Source organism: Abramis brama (assembly GCF_963993115.1).
Source record: "Abramis brama genome assembly, chromosome: 19".
NCBI lineage: Eukaryota > Metazoa > Chordata > Actinopteri > Cypriniformes > Leuciscidae > Abramis > Abramis brama.
This window is the reverse complement of record NC_139981.1, coordinates 2,507,050-2,526,204: the sequence shown is the minus strand read 5'-3', so window position 1 is coordinate 2,526,204 and position 19,155 is coordinate 2,507,050. Positions and strand designations below refer to the sequence as shown.

Sequence of the window (19,155 nt, the reverse complement as noted above, 5' to 3'; positions counted from 1 at the left end):
CGGTTGAGTACAGCAACTAATAACTCATTCAATTATGCCAATTTGTGTGGCATTTAGGTTGAGAGAGATGCTAAATAAAAGCTTTGCAGCTGGAGCATGGTCAGAGCGAAGGAAAGTCTAACCTTTTATTACTATGCGGTGGACAGTAACAAAGTACATTTACTTGAGTACTGTACTTTTTGAGTATCTGTACCTTACTTGAGTATTATTTTTAGTGATGTACCGAAATGAAAATTCTGGGCCGAAACCGAAAATTTAGGATGCTCTTGGCCGAAAACCGAAACTGAAGCCGAAAATGGCTTCTTATAAAAACGTATATATACTGCTTGAATTTAATGGATCTGAAATGAAAAATCACAATATAATAATCAAATTTTATTAACAGTTACATAACAAAACATAAAATATTTTTAACAATAAATATAAATAATAATACCAAATAATATTATTCTTCAAGTTTTATGTTCCATCAAATAAAAAATTTTTTTAAAGTTGTGCAAAAAAAATCCACAATTTTGGAGATTTTTGCAGAACAAATGTTACATATTGCAACTTTGGTGTCCTCTCGTATAGGGCTGTCACTTTTGTGAAAAATAAATCCTGTTCGATTTTTGAGACATAGGCAAAGTGTTCATTGAATCGTTAGTAAATTGCCTATATTTGGCGTTGATCCGTTTTCAACGCCAAATATAGGCAAATCCACGGACAACTAAACAGGCATTAGGACGACCGTAAAGAGGGCGCACAAGTCAGCAATGTGGACTGCCATAACATCAATGAAAAGCATTACTGAAGGCTACATATTATGCACTATATTATGCAGAAATAGGCTGTGTGTGTGTGTGTGTCAGAACCTGCAGTTGCTGAGTGACGCGCGTTCGCTGCGAGCGTATACTGTAGTGACGAGCTGGACGCGCTCCGAGAGAAGGCCGTTAAAATCGATTCCCTATTTTCGTTTTCGAAACTTGTGTTGGCTGGTCCGATCGATTGTGCAATAAGTGACAGCCCTTTGACATGCTTAATCTTTGATAGGCAGACGCGTGATAACAGCTCGACCGTGAGTGAAACCTAAGCGCTTGCGCACGGATGGGAGGGGCGAGTGACATTCATTTTCGGTTAAACGTTTTCGGCTGTTTTTTTTTTTATTTCGGCCCGAAACCGATAATGCCATTTCGGCCGAAAATTTTCGGCGGCCGAAATTTCGGTGCACCCCTAATTATTTTTTCTGGAAACTTTTTACTTTAACTTCACTACATTTGAAAGAGAAATATCGTACTTTTTACTCCACTACATTTCTGACAAGGTCATTGAGTAGAAAGAAGTAACGTCAGTCAGGGGATGATTTTGGTTTTAGGGGTTGCATTTTGGTTGGAAATGAAAGCCGGGTTGACGTTAGTACCCGACTGATGTTGGTATCTGACGTCAACACGATTTTTATTTTCAACCACAATTCAACGCCTGTCCAACATTGGAGATTAATGTCAATCTGACGTTGGATTCTGACAACCTGATTTTAATTTTCAACGTTGGGTTTGGTCTTCTACATGCAAATTTTGTCATTGTTTTGGAGCACACTAGCTTATAGATAACAGTAATGCTAACATTTTCATACTAAAAGCCAAAAAACTTTAAATGGGGCACTATTTGAGGGAACAGCCATTTGGGTGTCCGAAACCATTGTGGACGTTATTGAGTGACTTATTCAATCTCGCATTCAATCCCACTACTGGAAATACATTTGATATTAATATGAGGGTATGCAGGCATAGATTCAGGCATAAGGTACTGTAAGTATTACATACAGCAATGCAACAATAATAAAACAATGCATTGACATATACTTTTTACTTTCGATACTTAAGTACTTTTAAAAACGAGTACTTCTGTACTTTTACTTAAGTAAAAATCGGCCTTTACAACTTTTACTTGTAACAGAGTAATATTTGACTAGTAGTATCTGTACTTTCACTCAAGTAAGGAAGTTGTGTACTTTGTCCAGTATGCTTGAAATGTACAGCTTCTGGTCGCCACTTATGCAGACTTAATATTAAAAGGGCGAAAATAATAGGGCGGGATTGTGTTCCTATTTTCACATTAATTAAACCAGAGGTTCTCAAACGGCTTTGCTTCAGGTCGCAGATTTTACACTGGAAATCAAATGACGACCCAAAAAATGTTAACGTATCGAACTAAATGATAATGTACTTAAATTATTAATAATGCAGTTAAAGGATTAGTTCACTTCAGAATTAAAATTTCCTGATAATTTCCTGTAAATCCTAGAAAGTTTTCCTCAAAAACCTTAATTTCTTTTCAACTGAAGAAAGAAAGACATGAACATCTTGGATGAAAAGTAAATTATCAGGAAGTTTTCATTCTGAAGTGAACTACTCCTTTAAATGCATTAGTCCAGCAATATAGTATATTTAGCCTATATGTCTAAAAAAAAGTGGAAAATATTTGTAATATTATGTCTATATATAATAGAACTGTTAAATATCTATAAGTCTATAGAGTCTATTTATATAGTTTCAGTTGTTATTTGCATTTAGCATTATTTTTATAGATTTTTTGCATTATATATGTCAAGCACATCTTGGTTTATCTAAAACAACAGCAACAGCAACAACATTATTAATATTTCAGATAAACCCACCACGGAATGGAATGTAAAAAACTAAAAAGAAGAACTGTGATTGGTCGCTTCACATGTCAATTTCATTCTAAGTGGGCGGAGCTTGTTCAGAATCACCTGCAAGTGGCTCTAGAGCTCTAAACAAAATTATTAAAAACAGCAAAAAAGTGCTGACAACAAATACACATTTCTGTTAGACAATTTATTGAAGTGGCAGCTCACATCTCAATTTTTTCGTTTCATTTCATCTTAATTTGGAAATGTCACTTTGGACACATGAAGATGAGCTTATCAGGAACGGACTGATGCAGTCAGTGTGGACCTGAATGATTTAATACGCTGAAACATCCAGAGAGACAGGACTGAAATAAGGCCAGACAGTGTGAACTGTTGAAATAATAAGGAAAAATCACCCGAGGGACGAGACGAGGGGCTGTTTGTGTGAAAGAGTGTGAGAGATGGCGAGATGAGAAATATCCAGTACCTGTGAAGTCTGTCCTCCAGAAGCTCAATATACTTCAGAGTGTTTTCTCTTACACTGCGCTCTGTTGAGGGGAAAGAAAATAATGTACATCAAGGAGAGATGCTGGCAAATCATACATATTCATGTCCGGTCAAGACTCTTGAAAACTTATCCAGGTCACATTTCAATAACAACTAAACCTTTTCCCTTCAGATTCTCATCACTGTGAATGGTGTAGACATTGGATTTTTTATTTTGTTTGTGACATTTAAAAAAACAAGACAGAAGAACATATGCTATATATATATATATATATATATATATATATATATATATATATTTATATTTATAGGATATATAGCCTACTTTCGTCTATATATCCTAATGGCTAAAATTCAGGAGGAAAAAATTAATTTCATAGAGAAATCAGAAGCAATATTGGTATCGGTGATACTGGCCTTCATTCATTAAAAGATGCCATTAAACAAATATTTAAAGTATAGGCTACTATCTTTATGTTGTTTCTATGCTAATTTGGAGATTAAATGTTAAAATATTACAATATAAAAATATATAAAAAACTTTCATGTTAGGTTTTATTAATCACGATTAATTACAGAAAATATATATAAATATATATATACACACACAAACTTTCAAATAATAGAACAATTAGATTTTTTGTATCAAAGTTTAATAATTGGGTGCAAAAGTGCTTGCTTGATGAATGAAAATGCAAAATATCTTAATGGTCCTTAAAACAGGTTTTAGGCTTTCTTTCTTTATGCAAAATTGGGTTACACTTTATTTTAAGGTGTCATTGTTGCAGTGTAATTATATATTTAAGTACTGAGTAATATTAATTAACTACATGTACTTACTATAGGGTTAGTGTAGGATTAGGATTTGGTTGAGGGTTAGTTCCATGTAATTATGCATAATTTACTGTTATTACTATGATAAGTACATGTAACATATGCAACAAGGACACTGTAAAATAAAGTGTTACCCAAAATTGTATTTACGTTTGCTTTTTTGGATGAAATATCACACAATATCACACAATCATTAATCATCACTGTTAAAAATTAAATAAATAAATGTGCATGTTTAATGTCAACCACCGTCTCATTGACTCTACTGTTCCTGTTTGTGTCCTGATTTTAAAGCGTCGAGCACAATGTCCACTGGTGTGTGAACATTGATCCTGACAGTGTCTTATTCAAACTGCGTTATCTTCCTAATCCAAGTCCAACTCAAGACACAGCCAGAGAGAAAAATCTGTGAATTTTACCCCTGATTCAGTCTGAACCTGATCTGATGACAGACACGAATTCAGATTTAATCACTGAAATGTGCTCTAATGCCGCCACCGGTCCATATATACATCACCCTCGTGATAGAGCCTAGCTTTCCCACAGACGAGCCGGTCAACATCTTTACAGTGAGAGATCTAGCTTTCCCACAGACGAGCCGGTCAACATCTTTACAGTGAGAGATCTAGCTTTCCCACAGACGAGCCGGTCAACATCTTTACAGTGAGAGATCTAGCTTTCCCACAGACGAGCCGGTCAACATCTTTACTGTGAGAGATGCTGTGTGCAACATACTGTGAGGATCTTCAACAGCAGACCACAGGCAGATGGTGATAGTGGCACATAGTGAAGAAGTGTTGCATGCATTTAGTTTTTCTTGGATGGTAAATAATGCAGCAATCTGTTAAGAGTGGGAAATGGTGTGAGAATGAAAAATATAACAAGTCGAGGCCTAGCAGTTTGTGCACATGCATCAGCTTTGAGAAGATCCGCAGGTTCAGATTCAGCCTGAATGATCGAGACCTGATGATCCAGAGCTGAGGGAAAACCTCTAATCAACAGGGTCTCTGCAGAGATTTTAATATCAATTTAAGACCTACACAAGTACAATTCATTTAATGACAATTCATAAAATGTATTTAATTTTGAATCAGAATTATTTTAGTATAATTGTGATACTATTATAGTTTTTATTCATATTTTGAATGTTTTATTTTATGTTTTCCGATTTAATTTTAGCTAGTTTTAGTAATTTATTTTTTGTGTTTTTGTCTTTTTATAATATGTCTACACAGTTTTTATTTTAGTTTTAGTTATTTTAGTACTTCAAGTCAAACTAAATGAAAATGAGAAATGTTGTACTGATAACTAGCTGAAATAGAATAATTTGAAGACTTTTTTCATATTTTATTTTAGTTAACGTTTATTTATTTCAAGAAACAAAACTCAAGTTTACTGCTTTGGTTTTAGTCAACGATAACAACCCTGTACTGTATGTCCATCCAGAACAACTTATCTCAAAATAAATGTTGTATCTTAGCTTCTTTTACTTTATTAAACAGTCATCTGCAAAACAGGGTGATTGCAAGTATAAAATACTCGAGACATGTTTTATTCAATATACAAATGTGCATTAAAATGGTGTTTGGTTTATGTACTAATATAATAATACATATGAATAATAGACTCTTCCTGTAACGGGACGATCCAGAGAGAATCTATACAAGTTCTTGCTAAACTAAATGCCAGATTTAATTGTGTAACCAAAATACCAATAATATCCAGAATAAGAAAAAAGATTTTATACATAATGCAGGATTTTAATTATAAACAAGCCTGAAATATGCCAGGACTCTTATTTTGAAATGTCATTGATGCTCATTCAGAGATATAAACACTGTCATATTGGATCAACAGTAGATCATAATAAACAGCTTAGCATAAATAATTGCACACTATTAATTGTTTGCAAACTGTTCTGAAACCATAAGCCTGTGGAAAGTGCAACATCACCATGATCTGACTTTGAACATGCAGCGCTCAGTTATTTAACTGGTTCAGTTCACATTATCAGGCCGTATTGCACATTTTGCAAACATTATCCCATGCAAACAACATTTACATACTGTACACAATATGCATACTACACAAATAATATTAGTATGGTAGTATGCTATTCTGAACATCATCATCATTAATAAAAACATGCATAACTTCAACCAGAAGTAGAGCAACAGAAAGCTGCTACACCTTTCCTGCAATAAGAGCTAATTAAGCTGACAAACGGAAAACACCAGATCAGCGTGTCTCTTTTTCTTGCTTTCAGGAGCTGATCTTCTTGCATGATTAGGAAGGTATGCTCAGATGTGACAAAAAGCGAAACGACTTCATTAATTAGCACTTTTCTGACAACTTCACTATCATGCCGTGAACACAAACAGAAGCATTCTGCTAATGCATCTGAAGGACGCTCGTGAGCTAATGAACGCAAAAAGTGCATGCATTTATTCAGAGAAAGATGGTAATTGTTTGCCATGTGTAAAAGAACACAAAGCCTCTTTTACACCATTAATATGCCTCAAAAGCAGACGATACACCTGTTTCAATGCAGATGCGTGGGCATGAAATGCTAGTGCAATAGGGCATAAGAGGAATAGTCTGCTGTTTTAATTGAGTCAGAGACGGCTGTGATTAATGGGCCTCTGTCTGTGTTTCTGAGTCTCAGCACAACGGCACGGAGAGAGAGAAGCACAAAAGCATCTTAGTCAGCACTCGTAGAGTATCTAAACTTGACCTGCTGAGGGCAACTGCACTAACAGGGTATCTGCACAATTTTTAAAGTCAAATTTAAGGCTTTTTAAGACCTGAAGAAATCAAAATTAATACCGTACATTAGGGGTGCGCAATATTGACAAAAATGTGTCTAGATATTTTCAAAGTTTTGTTGATGATAATTAGATGATATTTTACTGATTGTGTTTTTGTACTGGTACCCTGGTTGGTTTAGGCCTGTTGTTGACAGCAGACCCACGAAGATATTCATATTTTTTATATTCTATGCAGTGGTCAGTTCACAGTAGTGACCGAAATTAACATTTTTATTAAGGGGCAATATTTGCCACCTTAAATTGATTTCCAGTGGCATTTTCACCTATATAGTATATTTATAAGTATATTTATGCATAGTGTGGCCTCTTTCCTACTTTATACATTCTAATTATCCAGGCTAGCACTCTTAAAGTTTAATAGTATATGTATTGAGTGAAGCCTGCTCCTATCCTCACTCACCTATATATGGTCTATTGTTTCTAAACGTATTTAGAGGTATGCATCACCTTTTATGTCAAATTCTAACATTCAAACTAAATTATATTAGAATAACACAGTACCAATGTCAAAATAAATCATTAAATTAAAATCCATCCTTGCAGTGCAGAGGTGGCACAGAAGCGGCATCAAAACTGGCATTAGCCTACTATATTTACACTTCATTTACAATTGAATAAATAAAGCTATTCAATATTTAAATATTGTAAACATTGTTCATTCGTGTTTATTTACTATTAGCTAGTAGAGATGATCGGGTCACGTGCCGCTAGGGATCAATTACAAACGCCAAAACGGTATTTATTGTTTGAATTTCGTAATAAAATTGACAGAATCTGAGAGCTGAGATTTTTTTTCATATCATAACTAACCTGCTCTGTCTAGTCTGTTGGTCTCCATGTCCTCTTTGCTTCGCGATTTTTCTGTGCGTGAGAAAATGGATGTGTGGCGTGAGAGCGTGTGAAAAGTGTCAATTGCGTGAGTCTCACGGTGAATGCGTGAGAGTTGGCAGCTCTGTTATTATATTTTGGCTTAATTCTATTTGTTATTCAGATTTTACCTCAAATATTACCTTTGAATTGGAACAACATAATGAGAAGTAATTGGGATGTTAATGCTACAGTAGAAGTTCTTGAATATGTGAACTTGCAAATGCAAGTTGCAATCGGCCTCAGCGATCTAACATCGCTTTTGTGTTGCATTATGAATTGCATTTGGACACATTTCGTAATGCACATCACATGAAATCTAGCGAGTGCAACATGCTTTTATCATTATACATAATGACCTTTTCAAACATAAAGCGTCTCATCAGCAATGCATTGGGTTTAGGTTTGTCTGTCATCTCTTGAAGTCATTTGTCTTGTGAGGTAGATGTTGGACGATCAGGTTTCTGTATATATTTACTGCACAAAGGTCTTCTCCTGTTGTTTATTTAGTTAAAGACTCATTTCCTCACTAGCTTCCAGAAAGAGGAAGACGACATGATCACAGCACACAGACAGACTGAGAAGAACAGACTTGGGGTCAGTTGCAGAAACACAGTCAATATGTTATGACTGTGTCTTAAGAACTATAGTTCTTTTCGGATTCAAATTAGACCAATCTATGTTTATTTATGCATCTGACATAAGTTGACAAATCTTTAAAAAAACAAGAAAAAAAAGATGACTAACTTTTCAGACTAGTCTTAAGCAGTTAAACCAACCAGCTACTGTCCTGAACTACTCGACTAGTCAGGCTTGTGTTAGTTTGGAAGCTTATTGTGTGTTGTGTATACATTTTAACTCTTAACTCATAATCTAAGTTTACGTAAATTCTAAGTTCCCCATCTTACACCCGGTGTTTTTTGCTATTTTCAGTCCGACGCAGTTATCATTTTCACGTCCTGAGCCACGTTGTTTAAATAGCAAATGCATTTGCGCCCATTTGTGCGCCCATGGGCATGCTGGTCTGAGAACGAGGTGTGTTCTGGTGCATTGTTGGCGCGTTGCTATTTTGAGGAACAGAAATAGACTTCTCCACTGACCAACTGAAACCTGGTCTAAAGTCAATGGCACAATATTTTTGTTATTTAAAGAGCGCGTTAGTAATGTGCGCCTATAGGTGGGTCCACAACGTGCGTACACTCTGCTTATTAAACACACAGGGACGCACAGCACGACAGCAGCACACAAAACATGCCAAATATTTAAAATAAAAGGATTACAATGTAAAAGATTATTATTGTGTCCATAAAGATATGATGGAATCCGGCTTGTCCCGTAGATTGTCTGCTTGCGCACTTTTACCTCGTGCACGAGCAGATCCGTTTGCGCTCTGGAGACGCATTCGGTCTTTCCACTATCAAATTCCGTCATGTGAATAGCGAATCTGCCATGGCGCGAGCGCAACTGGAATTTAAAGGGAATGGGAGATGAGACTCTGGTTTAACACACGCAAATCCCAAAACACACACATTACTCATTAAGAGAATAGGGACAACCCTTGTAGACCATGCGCTTGGCGCGCCGACCATTTTTCCCCATTATTAAACTAGCAAAAGTGGATTCGGACACGCCCTAAGTCAACTTGTGCCCTACGCTTTAGACCATGTGCTTAGATCGTTAAAATAGGGCTGCAATAATTTTACAGAAATGTCACCACAGGCACTTTTTCCCCCCAGTTAGCCTGAATTTTAGAGATGTATGACTAACATGCACTGATCACCATTGAATTTACAATGTGCACAAAGACAAATCTGCATACTAAAGTACAATTACAATTACAAGTACAATTCCCTTACTAAAAAGTACTGTGGTAGAGTGATGGTAATAAAATAGTACTTCGATATTCAAAAATTTGTATTTAAATTGAATTCCAGGATGCATGTGCAAGTCTGCAAATGTGCAAATGACCTTGGTACAACCAATGCCCAATAAGTCCAAAAAAATGAATCATATTTATCAAAAAGAAGTTTTATTTGAGCTTTTTCCGCTCCATTTAGGAATTCCTTTCTGAAAGTGAGATGAAAACAACATCTCTTTGTTTGTGCACAAGCTGGGACAAAGACTCATGTTTAAAAATACCATTTAATATGTGGAAATATATTCCTAATTACGCAAGTATACCAACCCAACCGCAAACTACAACCCCGACGTGACAGGTGACGCACGCAAACCCTTTTTCTTATGCCCAAAACAGTGATTTGATGGCAGGTATGTGGCAAATATGTGTGTCAGCATGTTATTACCCCGGTTGGAAGACAAGCTAATAAGACCCTATCAGGAGCAGCCCGTTCATGTCAAAGATCTTTTGTGTTCTGTATCATATTCAGCCGCTTTGCATATTTAGCATCAACGCTCAGCCTATCATTAGCTCACAGTCTCTCTCATCCCAGCACAAAGACACAGACCAGCCGAGCTCTTTGTTGAGCAAAATGTGTGTGTGTGTCAAATTAAGCAGACGAGTGTAATCCCTGTAACGGGCAGGGCGAGAGCTGGCGAGATTCCCGTTGGCTGTCAGCCGGCTTCTCCTACTGTTGTTGGACGTGTAGAGAACCGAATAAATGAAAGACCACCGCCCGCAATCTCCATCCTGCACAAATCCTCATGGGAGGACAGAACGTCACAGATCTGAATGTGCATCTGGTCATTATCGCAAACTATAGTTAGACGATACCGGAACAAGACCAGTGCGTTACCAGTGGATTTACACTAGTGACGGGAGCCAGACATTTAGACAGCTTTCCATTTTTTAACCATTAAACACTGGATGAATTTCACAAAACATGTCAACACTGAGTCTAGATCATATTGCACCTCAAAAAAAGAAAAGAAAAGGAAATTATAATTTGCATGAAGAAATTGAAGCCTATTTTAGGATAATTAACATATAAAAACATATAAATGAACTAATATAAGTATTCATACATTATTTATTCATGGGATATCTTGTACACTGAATTTAATTTATGCTGATTTTACATAAAAAGTCTGAATAGGATGATCTGCATTAATCTAAAAAAAGATGAAATTATATTTTGCATAATAAAAAAGAAGCCTCTAGCAGGATCATTAACATTATTGAACAAAGCTAAATAAATACATATATAAATTAATAAAAACAGTACATCAATATAAATTAAAATTATATGATTCATACATTATAGTAGTATTTATACACTGAATGTAATTTATGCTACTTTTTCAATAAAAAGGATGATTTTCATTAATATAAAAAATAATTTTATTCATTATTCATAATGAAAATAAAGCCTCTTACAGGATCATTAACATTATTTAGTATAAAGCTAAATAAATAAAGTACATAAATAAATGTTTCAATATAAGTAAAAAGAAATATATATATATACACACACAATAAAACTTAAAATTCTGTATAAATATCATACATTATAATAGTGTTTGTACACTAAAAATAATTTAAGCAGATTTTAAATAATACATTTATTGGATTTTTAGTGAAACATTTATAAAGATTTTCTTTATGAACATTAAACTATTATGTATATATTATAAATATTTCTATCCAATTAATTTTGTTTTGAAATATGATCAGTTTTTTGTGAGATTCACCCGGCTGTGTTTAATTCAACATAATCAATAACAAAAGAGCTGTTTTTTATTTTATACTCGCACAATATGGACTCAATGTCAAAGGATTTTGTTTGAAAACACAGTTCAGAGAGACACTGTGTGAGGAATAGAGATATCCACTCTATATAAATCAATAGTGAAACCTACAAAACTTGAACACGTTTTCAGCCGAAACACATGAAGAAATGGCTCCCCCCTGTGTCAGCGAATCTTCAAGGTCTGGGTTCTCATGAATAGAGTCTCTCCTTCGTGTGGTGTGTGTGAGTGTTGCTCACCGTACTGGGCTTCTCTCTCCTGCAGCTCCAGTTTGATGTGGTTGTGTTGCTCCTTCATGCGGGTCAGATCGAGTCCACTTCCAGTGCTCAGCGCCTGCAGTTTCTTCAGCAGCGCCTCCAGACGATCCCTCTCTCCGTACACACTCCTGATTTCTGCCTTCAGTTCTTTCGCACTGCTGAAGTCATTTCCTGCAGCAAGAACAAAACACAGATGCATCTACGTGAACATCATAACAGTTGGAAAAGTTCAGAACGCCACCAGAAAGTAATAGTGATTTCGATAGGCAACTTTGACGTCATATTGAGTGCACTATGATTTGGGACACTCATCACAAACTCACACACTATATAATACAGATAACATGCAAATCGGGATTGGATGGATGGATGGATGGATGGATGGATGGAACGATAGATAGAACGATAGAACGACAGATGGATAGGTAGATGGATGGATAAATGAATGGATAATTGGATGGATGGATGGATGGAACAATAGATGGATGGATGGACGGATGGAATGATGGATGGATGGAACGATAGATAGAACGATAGAACGATAGATAGATAGATAGATAGATAGATAGATAGATGGATAGATTGATGGATAGATAGATGGATAGATAGATAGATGGATAGATGGATGGATCGATGGATGGATAGAACGATGGATGGATGGATGGATGGATGGATGGATGGATGGATGGATGGATGGATGGATGGATGGATGGATGGATGGATGGATGGATGGATGGATGGATGGAATGATGGATGGATGGATGGATGGACGATAGATGGAACGATAGATAGATAGATGGATGGATGGATGGATAGATAGAACGATGGATGGATGAATGGATAGATGGATGGACAGAGTAATGATGGATGGATGGATGGAACGATAGATGGAACGATAGATAGATAGATAGATAGATAGATAGATAGATAGATAGATAGATAGATAGATAGATAGATAGATAGATGGATAATGGATAGATGGATGGATGGATGGATGGATGGATGGATGGATGGATGGATAATGGATAGATAGAATGATGGATGGATGGATGGATGATGGATGGATGGATAAATGGATGGATGGATGATAGAACGATGAATGGATGGAACGATAGATAGAACGATAGATAATAATAATAGGTAATAATATTTCACTGTTTTAACCGCATGTTTGCTCAAATAAGCGCTGGTGAGCAGAAGAGACTCTTGAACGGTATAAAGGCAGAGCGATCAGTCATGAGTCTGCAGAAACACCACAGCGCAGGACAGAGAGTTTGAGTCCGGTCATGACGAGCACAGAGTGACAGGGACAGTGAGTTCAGTGCAGGACAGGCTCTACCTGAGATGGCCGAGAGCTTCGCCTCATGCAGGACCAGCAGCTGCGCTTCACTCTCGCTGACCTTACGCCGCACACGACCCGACAACCTCTGACCCATCACCACCTGAACCAAGACAAACAGAAGACATCACACACCTGGAGGACAAGAGCAGCCACGCAAAGTTACGAATAACGCTAACACTTTACAACAAGATTCTTTAGCTAACATTAGTTAGCATGAGCTACACTTATACAGCATTTATTAATCTTTGTTCATGTTAATTTCAACATTTACTAATACTTTATTAAAATCCTGTTAACATTAGTTAATGCACTGTGAACTAACATGAACAAACAATGAACAGCTGGATTTTTATGAACTAATGTTAACAAAGATGAACAGATACAGTCACAAATGTATTGCTCATGGTTAGTTCATGTTAGTTAATACATTAACTAATGAACCTTATTGTAAAGTGTTACCCAAATAACATTAAATTACGTTGAAAATACGAAATATGACGCATTTTTCATTTAATTTCACATCATCAATACTGAATGATAATGTACGACAGCTGTTAATATTCCGATATTTAGATTTTAGGGTCTCAAATAATGTGTGACTCAGTCTTTCCTAAGAAGGATGAGAGTGTCTTGCCTCTAATTCATATTTATAATATCTAAAATAAAGTTGTATATAGGCCACATAAACTTTTTCTGTTAGGAGAATTTCTTGAATAAAATAAAAATAAAAATCTAAAATACAACATACAATTTGTTCCATATAAAGTTTATTTGTTAAGAGTAAAAGAAAAAGTAAAAAAAAAAAAATGTAAAAAAAAAAAATTAAAATCTTGAATACAACACATCTGTGCCACATAAATTATTTTGTTAGGAGAACATCTTGTGAAAAATAAATAATGATAATAAAATAACATCATAACATTCATTTGTGCCAAATAAAATGTTTTGTTAATAGAATATCTTATAAAATAAAATAAAAATATGTTGTATTTTATTTTATTTAAGATATTCTCTTAAAAAGTTTGTGGCACAAATTTATGTTGTATGTAGGATTTTTATTATTTTATTTATTTTTTTCATTTATGTTTTATTTGATTTAAGATACTCTTTAAAAAAAAAATGGCACAAATGTATGTATTGTATTTAATATATTTTAATTTAATTTAATTTATTTATTGTATTTTTTTATTTGACTTTACTTTTCGGTAATAAAATAAAATAAAAAACATTTGTGCCACATAAAATGTTTTGTTAAAAGAATATCTAATAAAATAAAATGTGACAAATGTATGTTGTATTTTATTTTATTTTGTTATTTTATTTTATTTAAGATATTCTCTTAAAGTTTATGTGGCACAGATTTATGTTCTATGTAGGATTTTTTGTTTTATTTATTTTTTCATTTATGTAAGGCACAAATGTATGTGTTGTATTTAATTTGTTTTATTTTATTTATTTTGTTTTTTATTTTATTTTACTTTTCGGTAAGCGACTAAATAAAAAAAAAATAAATAAAAATAAAAATAAATGGAAAAATAAAAATAAAAAAAATAAAAAATAAAATAGCATTCACCGAACATGCCACAGAACATTCTGGAAGTCTGTAATCATGGACCAGATGCCACACTAGAGACACAACGGACCTCCCGACGTGAGAGTGGTTGTGAGACGCAGCCAGACGTGCCGAAGCTGTGCATCAGATAATGGCAGACCAGAGGGCAAAGTCACACTGTGCCATTTTTCAGGCAGCTCAGATCCAACCCGCGGTGCCAACACACACTCTCTGAGCCCGAGGCTCACACTGCAGCCACACCGATCCCACTGACACCAGCTCACACACACACACACACTGAGAGCTAAATGACAATTTCCCATGCTGCTCACAGGAGGAAAGCAGCTAATTTTGTCTCAGATTGTGGTGGGAGAGCTGACAGAAGTTAACTAACCAAACTCTCACACATCACAATTTATTGCAACAGGAACTGACACCAGAACCATAGTAATGCGACTTGTATAATGCAATTAAAAGTGCACGCATTTGTATTTGTCCCGAATGAGAGTTTAGTTGTATACTGTATTTCACTTTAAACAGGATTGCCGTTTATAAAAAAATGTGTTTACAATGAATGCCTCAATAATTTATGTTTGTTTTATACTTTTTCATTTCTGTTCTGAAAACCATTACATTTAAAGGATTTGTTGTGGAGCAGGGGCGGCGCTAGGGCTGGGCTAAGGGGGCTTAAGCCCAGAATGTTTTTAGTAAAGCCCCAAATATTTTGTTACCTTGTCTTTCTCATAGAGCAAAACAATTAATCAGAAAAACAAATGTGAATAAGATTACAGCAGCCGCGATTACCTAATCATGAAAAGTGCATATTACAGTTTTATTTATATTTTTCCCTTTGCATTAAAGGTACTTACGACGTGCTTTTGCAGCGCTGAGCATTGTAGCCAATCACAGACATGTCTGTTGAACGCATCGGCCAATCAGAGGCGTTTAAATGAGTCGCTGTGCTGAAGATGTGTTTTGCGCGAGCTCACCGAGTTCTATACTTTTGCAAACCTGTCATTATTACTGGCAATAAACTTAAGATGCAAATAAGAGATTAACTGCAATATACTTGATATTCTTGATGCTGCTCTGATGCATTACGCACCGCTCTGTTTGTTGTTAGGAAGACTAAAAGTTCAGCGGTCTCGCTCATCAATGTCAAAATGATTAAAGAAGTGAACGAATGCCTGGTAAAATGTAAGTAGATAAACATTTAATATTTCACTGTTTTACAATAGAAATGTTCAACTACCGACAGTATCCGGTGACGCAAATTACTCAACTTATTTTATTTATTTATTAAATTGTGCCTTTTTGAATTGACAATATGCTATAATTTCCTTGATTCATTTAGAGAGAACGCATGCATAATTAAAAATAAAATATTATTTGCAAATAGTTACAATTATTTCACTAATACAATAAGCCTTTCTTTTTCTTTATTCCCTTAAATCACTAATTAATTCCTTTAAATTAAAATACCCAATTTTAGTTTGGGCTAAAGCCCCGAATATCCACTGACCTTAGAACCGCCCCTGTTGTGGAGTGAGGGGAACTAAAATGCATGTTTCTAGAGTTTATAATGCTTGTAACCATTTTGTTTATTTACATTATTTATGAATATGTAATAATAAAATGTGACTTATTCACCAATGCAATTTTCTCTCAAGAATGCATCTTATAGTCCGGATAATACAGTATATGCTGCAAAAAAGTTTTTTTTTAAATGCATTTTTACATTGTACTATGCTACATTGTTGTCATATGAACTTATTATGTTGCTTGTCCAATTATCAGAATGGTTATTTTGCATTTTTAATAAAATTTTATGAAAATAAAAAAAATAATGATCAATATAATCAAATATTGAGTCACTTGACAATCATGGCTGAGATAATTTACTGTTCTTTTAATCACACTGGAAATGAAAGGTGAAGTCGAGTGCATTGCGTTGTGAGATACAGTATATCATCTAAATCTAATGAGGTTTATGCTTAAAACAAGTGCATTAATCTGGCATTCGTGCATTATGAGGTTGTGAATGAAACATCTCACCCAAATTGCACACAATATCTGTAATATTTCATGCAACTAACAGGACTGTTCTTTATGACCTACTGTATAATTACGTGACATTGGCCTCGTTTACACTGTCAGTGAAATGTGACCCAATTCCGATTTTTTGCTCGTATGTGACACAGATCGGATATGTTCTATGACAGTGTAAACGGATAAAAAACGCATGCATTCGGATATTTCAAGATCGGTTTCAGGCCTCATGCATATGTGGAAATAAATCAGATATAAATCAGATATGTGCCAATGCGACTGTCATGTAAACAGGCAGATTGGATTTTCTGAGAAACACACCCAGATTAGCTTCGGTTAAACAGGCGTATGATAATTTGGGTAAATGTGTAATCTAGATTTATGCCTATTTTTTCACATCTTCATGGACACAACAATGATTTCCCTCGTGTGGTAATATTTTTCCTTGTAATTATGTATGGTTTGCAAAAATGGGAACTGCTGCGTCTGTGTAGATGAGAGAATCAAAGTGTATCCGCGTTGTGCACACGCTACATTATGGCCAAGCATGCGCCCTTAAAATAGCATCTGAATAACGCGCCGCTGACTTTAGACGAGGTTTCTCCTGGTCTGTGGTGGAATTGTTTTCTGAAACTGCAAAATAGCACCAGGGAACGTTTGCGCCGGAACACGCCTCCTCTTTGCGCTGAACCGCCCCCGGGAGCGCAAGTTCATTCCCTAATTTACCGACGTGCGTCTGTGGAGGGAAAAGTCCGCTGTGCGCGGGTGCAAAATAGGAATGATACATGCATCCGTGTACAAAGTCAATTGCGCTGGGTGCAAGATAGGGCCCAACATATCAAAGGTTGGCTTGCTCATCCTAAAATTTCAGACCCACTGCTTCTCATTAAAGCCCGCCACAATATGTTCCCACCAGTCCTGAGATCTCTCTCGCACACAATAACAGAAGCATGCGCAGACTGCAATGATGGCACTTTTCGTCCTCCTCCGCCTCATAATCATGGTGATTTTTGGCGAACTTCGCATATATCGCAGAGCTAGCATCAATCATATTTTGCGTTCGTCCATCTGTGCAAGATAATTTAACCCTTTAAGTATGTGCGATGTTTCAGATAGTATGGCAAGTGTAAACACATGAATCGGATATGGGTCACAATTGAAAGAACGTGTAAACGGACGGTCAAAAAAAAATCAGAATTGGGCATCAAGACCTGCAGTGTAAGCGAGGCCATTAACACTTATTAAAGATAGTGTTGACTGGTTCGATTAATATGTGATTAATATGTGGACTTACTTTAGCCGTTGCCTCTTTGATGGACAAACTCAGCGTTCGCTCCTGCTCCTGAAGTCTGAAAGGTAAATAAACCATGTAAATAATGCTGACAATAATGAGATGTGAACAATAAAGTCATACATTTTACCATAAAAAAATCATGCCAAACAGTAATAATGGTACTTCATTTATCAACACCACTAATAAATACAAGCAAGCAATATTGTATAACAGGTTGTGAGTGTTTAAATTGTGATTAAACAAATGCATAAAGCGCCCCCTGCTGGTTATATACAGATCCCTCTTTAGATTAATAAGTGGATATGATTTCAGTAACATCTCAGACTGAGAAAAGGTCTAAAATGTCAGCTTTTTCTCATCAGGAGCCTTGAGAGGTTCTTCTTAAACATTACGCACAGGTTTTGGATAGAAACCACACGAGGATCTGTAAAGCCTGAAAGCAATAAAAATTCATAACCACGCTGAAAAGTGCGTCTCATTTCCAGAAGGCACGGGTAAAAATACAATAAAAGAGAGATGAAGGGAGAGAGGATTGCACGAGCAAAAATAGCACTGAAGAGTCCATGTGGACTCAGCTGCTTCTCCTCAAAACTCACTTTAAATCGGCCCTCACTGCAGGAGAAAATAAATCAATCTCTCAGCAGGGTTTGTTTAGCTCAGCTCAATGTTATGACCTCAATCTGCACCGTACCTCCGATAAATCTACATACGCATCAAAATCAATCTGTGAGAGACCAAACAGAGTCAGGCAAACTAGAGTTCAATATTTCTCTGCTCAAAGGCAGAAGTTTTGATGCCCTTCATTTTTCACCAGAAACTGAACCCACTGAAGACGAGATTCAACTGAAGCACGTCGATCTCAAAGTGTCAGGGTGTCAGAGTGTCACATCTGATGCTGTGACGGGACTGTACACATTCATTTGCTTTAAAATATCAGCTTTCGGTTTCTGTTCTGCCCTGACCTGACGGACAGAAGACAGAAATGATACAAAAAGTTACAGAAAGAGGTCAATAAGAAGAGAGATTTTAATATTAATACAAACTGATGGCATTACAAAGGTATCAGATTATGTACTCGAACTTCCACTTATAATTATAATTAATTATATTAATAATAATAGTAAATCATGAAATCAATGGTAAATCATAAATAATCATTATTGTTATTATCATCATCACCATCATCATCATAATAATAAAAATAATACATCTAATAATACATTTAATACATAATAATCATAATTAAAATTTAAATATATTAAACATATTATAATATATTTTAATACAT

General features: G+C 35.5%; 1 protein-coding gene across 3 annotated transcripts in view; it reads right to left on the bottom strand.

Annotated features, from left to right (window-relative positions):
* The window catches only part of disc1 (DISC1 scaffold protein), a 61,566-nt gene that overhangs the window by 18,231 nt on the left and 24,180 nt on the right, over nt 1-19,155 (bottom strand). For all 3 annotated transcript variants that reach the window (XR_014603541.1, XM_084092932.1, XM_084092933.1), the window contains exons 7-10: nt 17,868-17,922; nt 12,970-13,072; nt 11,613-11,801; nt 3,120-3,180 (exon numbers count right to left, since the gene is read on the bottom strand). Coding sequence is in view for 2 of the 3 variants with exons in the window: in XM_084092932.1 (XP_083949058.1) it covers nt 3,120-3,180; nt 11,613-11,801; nt 12,970-13,072; nt 17,868-17,922 (408 nt within the window). In the remaining variant the exon portion in view is untranslated. The remainder of the gene's footprint in view (nt 1-3,119; nt 3,181-11,612; nt 11,802-12,969; nt 13,073-17,867; nt 17,923-19,155) is intronic.